The 9030-nt window shown below is 38.3% G+C and overlaps 1 protein-coding gene across 1 annotated transcript in view; it reads left to right on the top strand.

Annotated features, from left to right (window-relative positions):
• Positions 1-5836, top strand: part of LOC139735692 (vam6/Vps39-like protein) — a 41857-nt gene extending 36021 nt beyond the window's left edge. Inside the window, exons 17-20 of the mRNA XM_071646439.1 lie at positions 864-992; positions 1457-1605; positions 4132-4281; positions 5609-5836. Of these exons, the coding sequence (XP_071502540.1) occupies positions 864-992; positions 1457-1605; positions 4132-4281; positions 5609-5821 (641 nt within the window). The 3' untranslated portion in view covers positions 5822-5836. The remainder of the gene's footprint in view (positions 1-863; positions 993-1456; positions 1606-4131; positions 4282-5608) is intronic.
• Positions 5837-9030: the final 3194 nt, after the last annotated feature.

Raw genomic sequence — 9030 nt, forward strand, 5'->3', positions numbered from 1 at the left:
ATGTCACTGATGTTTGTGGGCAGAAAAAGTTTGGAAAACTGTTATATCAGTTGAAAGAGAAAATAATGGTATTTAATGTGATATAAATATTTATATTTGAATTCCACATTAATAGATAAACATATCACTCACTTACAACAACCCATTTATAAAGATAGGAATAGTCTTTGTATGGTAAGAAAATCATCATTTTTAAAATCTTTGCTATGTGAGCTTTCAAATAGTATCTAACTGATAAGGTGTAATACATGCAAATGTGGAGAAATATGGAATGGAAACTGATTGGTGCTGTGGTCTAAATCATAAACCTACAAGTATGGGTGGGACTACAGTACAGTGCGTACACATACTGCATTGTTCAATCCCACATACATGTAGACGTACTCTGTTAGCTGTAAATTTGAAAAGTGAATGCCAAAATCCAAACAATAGTGAGAGGAAGCTTGATGAGGGACTTTGGGATGGTGGGTCAGAGTTCATGGGTTATGAAAAGATCTATAGATGATGTCATTGTGCAAGTTATTTCTGCTACGGATTATCCCATAGATCATTGACCGTGCATTCGCATGAAGTATGAGATATCATTTAGATTGGCAAATATGGGTTGAGCGCTGATTAAGTCATAAAGTTGTAGTGTATAAAACTTACAACATACAGCTGAGCTTGATAATGTTTTGTTTTTGTTGGGTTTTTCTTTGTCACATCATCTTGTTAGTCCTATCTATATCACATGGGAAGAAGAGGAAATGATCCTTACAGGATCTCACAAAAAATTATTTTGCATCTCACAGAAAGGCTTGCACCAGCTGTTATGCAAGGATTAGAATCCTCACTTTATTTATTGTGTGTGCATCTGTGCACAGGTCAGTCCTTTGTGCGAGCCGGATCCGAGCCAGGAGAACTGGGGGACATCAGGAGGAAGCTGCTCTTCTTCCTGGAGACGTCACAACACTATCGACCAGAGAGACTACTTACCAGGTTTCCCTTTGACAGTAAGTCCTTGCTTTGCCACAATGTCGCACCAAAAGGAGATTTGCTATAGAGAAGAGCTGGAATGATATTGGTGTATGTGAGTGAATCATGCCCCTGCATGAAAGATGACAAATGGTCAGTGGTGAAATGTATTTAGTTAAATGTGGAGTATATCCAGCTGCCATTTGGAGATCTGCATCAACAAAATATGATACTCAGTAGTTTCAATGAAACAGAAATGCTCCTTCCACTGACATAATTGACCTCTTAAACAGCCAAGAGTATTAATAGCATGTTTACTTCTGCATAATTCTGTGCAATTTCTCTTTTTATGCCAATTTGAGACATTGGGTTGCTTCCTTTGGAAAGAGTGGATGTTTTCATCCCAAATCAACATTGTATGGTATCTCCAAAGTCCGCTGTAATCCCATAGTAGTACCATCCTTTCAATGATGTCCCATGTTGGTTTGCCTTGTCCCGTCAGGTTTCTTTGAAGAGAGGGCGCTATTACTCGGCAGGCTCGGCAGACACGAGCAAGCGCTGGCAGTGTATGCACACATCCTGAAGGACACAAGGCAGGCTGAGGAGTACTGCAGAAGGACAGCCTCGATGGAGAAGGAAGGGACAAATGATGTGAGTTCTCAACCAATGAGCTTTATAGGACGTATCTGGATATCTCATTGGCCCATTCCTCCTGTACAAACAAGTGAAACCACTGCGCCGCCATCTTACCAGGCACACTGTATGTGGACATGCACACATTTTTCAGCAGAGACTGTCATTTTGATCATGTGATGTACTGAGCTCTGTACACAAGTGTATGAGCGATTGGCGTGGTAAGATGGCGGTGTGGTGGCTTCAAAGCAATTGTCCCATGAGATATCCAGATACTTCCTGTAGACATCAGTGTTCTCGACCCATGTCACACATCACCCCATACAGATCCTCTGGAAATGTTGCTCCAGAAATTACCTCCTGTCCTTACATTGGCGACTCCGAATTTTACCGCATATCTTATGTTGGAGTGTAATTGGAATTTCACTAATTGTAATCAAAGTCAAGAAAAAAGTTTTAAAAATTTTGGTCATGTTTGAGATAGAAACAAGCACTCAAATCTACTTGAATATATTACCAATTTAAGAATGGGTTAATGATTTAGCAGCAAGGAGGCTCTTGATATTTCTGCAACTGAAACAATTGATGGTACACAAGAGTGAAAGTGGAGCTCAAACTAAAAACATTTTTCTATGTCATTTGAAACACTTGCAGTGAATGATATAATTTGTCATAACAACATACAGCATCAAACCAATGATATATGGTTTCAAAGACTCGCTGGGGGATTACCATGGTTTGATTTTCTTCATTGTGCCTTACCTATTAAGAATTTATACTTCTGTGTAAGGGACACTTGCATCTCAATGATGAAATATTTTTAAAAATATTGTCAAAAGTCCCATTTCCGTCCATGCATATGTGACCCTGCACCACAAAGCACACAAAAAGTCGCCAGACATGGATTTTTAGCTGAGGGCAGATTCTGAAAGAGAAGACTCTAAGCTGTAAAATGATGTATAACTCAATTCAGATGGACTCCCCTAACCTATCTAAATACTGGAAAGAATGCACACACTCTGGAAAAGTGTGAACCGAGAAAAGAGGCTCTGAAGTGCAGAGTCTATTCAAGCGCCTAGTCTTCACCAAGCTGTGCGAACTGTCCAGAGAAAGGGACAAAACACAGGATGTAAACCACTGGAGCAACAACAATGAAGGGATTTTCAGATTAAGCTGAAATTGAGCATGTTCTATAAACACATTCTGTCCATGATTAATGCCAACTTTCAAAGCAGTAGCATTATCCTTTCAAAAGTTATTAGACTTGAAATTGAAGAGTGTGCTAGGGATTTCGAGAAAGGAAAAGGGGCCTCATAAACAGACCTGAACATTCTACTCTCCTAAAAAAAGGTTGTAGAAAAACTGCTGAAAACGCACTTTCTCATCCATGTTATGATCCCAAATTAAAGCATAATGTAGAAGAAGGATAGCTCTTTCAGAAAATATGAAAAACTCAAGATTGACTCGGTTGACCAATGTCACCTTTTTTAAGCCCTCACGTAAAATCAAGGGGTGCGATTTTTTGTTTGTTTTGTGGTGCACGGTCACATATATACATGCACAAGACAAATTATGGTCTTTACAACAGCCACTTCCATTGAATTGAAAAACAGTGGAACAGGCAAGTGGCTGGCTCCAATACCGTGGTATGTTGAGGTCTGTATGAAATCTGCCTAGAGACTGGCTGTCAGGCCTCTTTATTGGAGTCAACAGGGGTTAGAATCAAAGCTAAGCACATTGAATAGAGGTGTTACAGCTACAGCTACAGCTCTTGATAAGTCAGCTGTTAAATCTTCTTGTGTGTGTGCATATGACAACCCTGAATGTTTTTGTGCTTGATAGGATTCTGGTATCAAGGGGAATTACCATTGTAGCATGACAGAATCAACCAGATGTAGTAGTGCATGCTAAAGAAAACAGGGGTGTACTGCCCTTTATGCACATAATAGTCGTGAGTCATATCCATGAAATTTGAAGAGAGCAATACAATTTTGACCAATTGATTTGTCTCTGTTCAAAAAGCTAGTAGTGATTAATTGTTTATGCAGTGTCTTTTGGCGAGGTTAATAAACTGCAGTAAACTACTTTGTATTAAAACTTAGGCTACATGCAGTCATTAGCTCGAATTTGAAACTATTTTAATGTTGGGCACCATTAGAACATCAGGAATTACTTGTATTTCTTTATTTTTGAACACTGTGATATCAGGATCCCACAACAAGCTGAATATAAAAAGGCTTTCTTCTCAACCCACAGTTAATTGTTTCATATTGATTATTTCCATCAATATGATGCGGCTCACTATATTGCAGGTGGGTTTAAACATGTCTGATGTCAACTAAGTTGTCATGTGCAATTTAAGACTTTGCTTAATATCTTCCAAAATCACATGCATTCTTTTTCCCAAGTTGCACTTGTTCCTTCTGAGCCCTAGCATTGATTAAACAGCAGCATCTGAGCAATATAAAGTGATTTTGGTGAAATCTAGTTTTACTAGTTTTTTTTTTTTTTCACTTTCATTGTTTCTTGGAAATGATTCTGCAGGTGTACCTCTGCCTGTTTCAAACGTACATCCGTCCACCAGACCCAGAATCCATGAGGCTGATGATGAACAACACCCCCGCCCCGGAGCCCAACGTGCAGGCTGCCCTCAATGTTCTTGAAGTGTACCACGATAAGATCGATACTGCCAGGGTGAGTTGAAACAATTTCCATCCAGCAAAGTACAATCTGTGACCTCAGCAGAGTTCTTGCTTGTGTTTGTATCCTAAGTCATAACATACTCAAAGAAGTAAATTTTTCTGTTAGACAGAAGCATGTATTCCCATCTGTTGCATTGACTTATTGATGAGGAAATTCATAGCATGCAATATTAAGCAAATAATCAACGTTGGTGAAGGTGATGGGACAGACTATCACTTCCGAGGCGATCTGGATGTAGATATCTTTCCGAAGCGCAGCTGAGGAAAGATAGCGTACACATTCAGATCGCCGAGGAAGTGATAGTTTGTCTCATTGCCTGAAACTAAAAGTTGATTATTTGCTTCATATTCCACATCTACTTTCCAAAAAATTCCCATTTTATTCCCCATCTGAAACCGTTTTAGCTGTCTTTAGGTATCCTTAGGGCTTAGGCTACGTGTGCGCGTAGATGACAAAACAATGAATTTGCTGTGCGCACCGCGCGGCACCGAAGTGAAAGTGCGTTGCACTGTGTACTATCAAGTGACCTAGGTCACATGATAGTCCACAGTGCAACGCACTTTTATTTCGCGCGTACTCATCTTGCGTTAGGACTGTGTGGACTGTGTGGAGATCAGCGAAACAAAAGGGAATATCAACAGAGAGTGTAACGAACTTTTCTTCTCAGGTGATGTGATGGGCAAAACTTCGCTTCATCACGTGATCAGCTCTGGACCAATCCAATTGCAACATTCGTAGTATGCGGAATATAATTGCATCTATTGATATTGAACATCACTGTGTAATTTGAACTCTGTAAATGTGAAAGGTGAAAGAGTAACTTGAGTTTCTTGATAGTTTAAAGTCATTTTCAACTGTGTGATCACTGCCTTCATATCATTTATTCCTTGACCTTTTATACACACACCACTTTTGTAATGATATCAAACTTCTTTTATTTTTCATGCTAATACAATTTTGTGATATTCTTTACTATGATAAGCATAAAAACATAGCTGTCGGCACAACCGACAAGTTAAATATTCACTTCCTTGTCGAAAGCAAGCAAAGTATATCTCCACTTCGTGCCCCACCCCTCTTTGTGATTGTGATGTTTTTATCGTGCACAGTCATATGTGCTGGTGCACCTGTTGAAAATCACACAAGACTGGCTGAGATCCTCATCTACCCACAAACGCTTCAGCAGGATCGGTGTTACACACTGGGGTGAATCCCTCGCATTCATGGGACAGAAAAGGAAAAACAAAATGCTGCTTGGCTTGACAGGCATCCCTGATTTTAATTTTGGGGTTGTTTTTTGTGTTCCACCACTAACCAGGCGTTGGAGATGCTACCGGACAACATCCAGGTCAAGGATATATGTGGCTTCCTGGAGAAGGTGATGGAAGGCAAAGCGATGCAGAAGAGAGACAGCCAGGTCCTCAAGAGTCTCTTCTATTCCGAGAATCTCCAGGTGAGCAAGTGTTTTCCTCGTGGGACACATATTTTGTCTTTTTTGTTGTGGTGTTTGGATCATGTTGTTGTTGTGTAAAATGAAGATGCACACCCCCCCCCCCCCCTTTTCCCCCAAGAGTGAAAGTTGTGTTGAGTTTCATTGTTGAGAGATGGGTAACCGACTGCAGAAGCTTTCAGTGAACTGTGACCGCAAAGAAAAAATTCCTATTATTTCGGTATCTGTGAGGCATATGTCACTAGTCACCATGAAAGTCAGATAAAGTTGGCAGATATCATTTGCTGATTTGGATGATTTTGCATCCCCTGCATTCTCAGCTTCTGGTAATTTCCCCACCTTGTATCCATGTAATTACTGCAGAAATGATATCAAAAAAGAAGTTGGTAACCATATGATACAGTCAGTGCAAAATCAGCCTTTAGATGAATCCGACTTCAGAGCACTGTAACTTATTGAGGCTGTAACTGGTGGGCTTCCAAAGAAGAACAAAAGAACTTTCAATGGGTTATGCAATGAGCCAGGTGCATTGATATGTCCGTGCATAAATTATCTTTTGTTAGGCATACTTGAAGCCCCCAGTTAGAAATTACCGTAAAAAACAGTACCCAAACTGAATTGGTCTGTAGGTTTGAATGCAGTCCAGCATGCATGAGGGTAAAAAGCATCAAAACATAAAACTGGTCAATTTCACACACCACTGTAGAATTTTTTGTGAATACTATAAGTTTTGCATTTTAGGGCACTCTTAGATGTGGAAATGTATATGGGAGGTAATTATCATATAAAACGTTTGATTTGTGAAATGTACACAATGTCATGTATATCAGAATTTCCTATTTTTCAAACAAATCATATCATATTTTGTAGTCTTAGACTTAATACCTGGACTGTATCAAGGTTATGTGGTGACATGTCACATACGAGGAAGGCACCACAAACAATATTCTATATTTGTATGATTGGGATATCACTGCATGTGAGAAATTAATCAATTTCCATGTTCTAAAGATGAATTACCATCATATTGATTCTACTCGGGTTATGTCGTGATTACGGTGTTTGTGCATGTCCCCCATCCTACGTACCTTGGACATAAGTGCACAACACAAATGATGAATACAAAATAAGATGTGTCATTGTAACATGCTTGTCAATTTATGGATATATCCACTCCATTAACATTTCAAATCACCAACTCATAGGTGAATTTCTCTCTCTCTTTTTTTTTTTTTTTTTGCTTTGTTTTGTTTATATGGGTGTTTTGGTGTGTGTGTGTTTGTTTTTTTAACGAAGATTCTAATTATTCCTCACAAGATTCCTTTAAAAGTGACTGGATAATGCCTTGTCTGAATCACATGCCAGTCATGTATTGTGGATATCATTATGTGCTCTTGTCTTCATCACACTGAACTCATACAAACTCAAACTATTCTTTGTGAGCAAAAAGAGAGATCAAACAAAAACTTTCACTTGAAGAATCTGAACAATTCCTTGTGATACAAGATTGCACTGGGTAAAAGCAAAAAGAAAAATCAAACAAGAACTTTCACTCAAAGCAGTTATGCCCTTTTGCTGTAATTGAATCACAGAAGTCAAAGCAAGGTTCAGTCAAATGAAACAGCCCGGGAGATTTCAATCTTCAAAAGAATGATGATCAATAAAGAGTATCTCTTAGCATGTGACAATATAGCTCCTTATTGTGGATAGAAATACACACACAATGGATATTGTGTGTGCATGAATGTGTTCCTGTAGAAATCATAACTGGGACAGTGATATAGAAGCAAACTTTAATCAAAATAAACATTACCTGTTGAAGCATCTTGATTTTGCCAGTTATACATGTAGGTGTTCATATGTTTTCACTTCATCGAACTGAATTACAGTGGGTATAAATCATCCAGACTAATAAATTTGAATATCTCATCAATATCATTTCCAAGAAGAAAACATGTACACTTTTAATCTTTAATGTGCAGGATGTCAATTTTTCTTAAATTAGAAGTGCTGTTCAAAAGCATTACGAAATTTTCATGTTTATGATAAACTATTAATAAAGAAGAGATGAACTGGTGCATGGAAATGCAGAACTTTGTCAAATTTTGTTTATGACACATATACTGTATGAGTTTGAAATATACATACGTACCATGGACTACCACCATAGAGTCAATTGTGAGGAATTAGGGTTTACTTTAATTGAATTGATGCTGCCTGTCATGAAATAGAGAAATATGAAAGACAGATGACAATCCATCCTGATATTTTCTTAACAAATGTTATGTGTTAATTTTTAACTCTGTGATATCTCCTCTTTTTCCTCTCTGAGGTAACAAGGAGGGTTTTGTATTTCTGAAATTTTTGTCGTGTTGCATGATTGACAAAAATATTGCCCCCCCCCAAAAAAAAAAAAAAAAAAAAAAAAAAAATCAAATATCAAAAAAATCACAAAGCTTGAAGCCCTGTATGCACATTTTACATTTGCCACAAAAGCCACATAGTATGAATAAGGATCATCTTATAGAAATACCACCTCTAATGGCAATAGCATTCATTGGTATTGAGCACTCATAACACTGTAAAATGGTAGTGTATAAAAAGAAGGAAGCCAACCATATGGTCCACCCAGGGAATGTTCAGTGTGTATTGGTGTGATCCTGAGCCAAAGTGTCCAGTTGTAAAATTTTTGATTTTTTTTTTTTTTTTTTTTTGGGGGGGGGGGGGGGGGGGGAGGGGGTAGAATCTGGGAATTGGCCTGCGAAGATATCTGTAACTTAAGTATAGATGATGTGTAAAGGTAGTGAGGAGAATATGCATTGCATGTTTTCAATGCATCTGTTACATATACATGTACACGTGATTGTGAGTTTTCTTGTTTTTGAGGTCGTATGTCCACGCAGTTATTTCTCATCACTATAATAACTAGAAAATGACATACAGTGTATTCCCAAACTTGATATGTGTTTGTACAAAATGTATGGTGACATGACATTTGCTCCTGCGACAATGCTTAGGATTAGGGTTGTGATAGGGTCGTAGGTTTAATTTGATGTGAAGATTAGGATTAGGATTAGGGTTAGGGTTGTGTTTGTGGGCAGAATTTATATTTGGCTTTAATAGCATGCAGATATTCCATGGGAGCAGTTGTCGCAGGAGCGAATGTCCTGGAATCGTATGTACATGTACACTGTACCTTTACAAACTTCTTGGCCTGAGGGTTATGTGGTTGTTTGTCACTGAGTAAGACTTAAAAACTAAACCTTCACATTATAGGGGAACTTTAATGA

The sequence above is a fragment of the Diadema antillarum genome, unplaced genomic scaffold (assembly GCF_040938485.1).
Source record: "Diadema antillarum isolate AM-2024a unplaced genomic scaffold, OU_Dant_1.0 seq00000590_RagTag, whole genome shotgun sequence".
In the NCBI taxonomy this organism is placed as follows: domain Eukaryota; kingdom Metazoa; phylum Echinodermata; class Echinoidea; order Diadematoida; family Diadematidae; genus Diadema; species Diadema antillarum.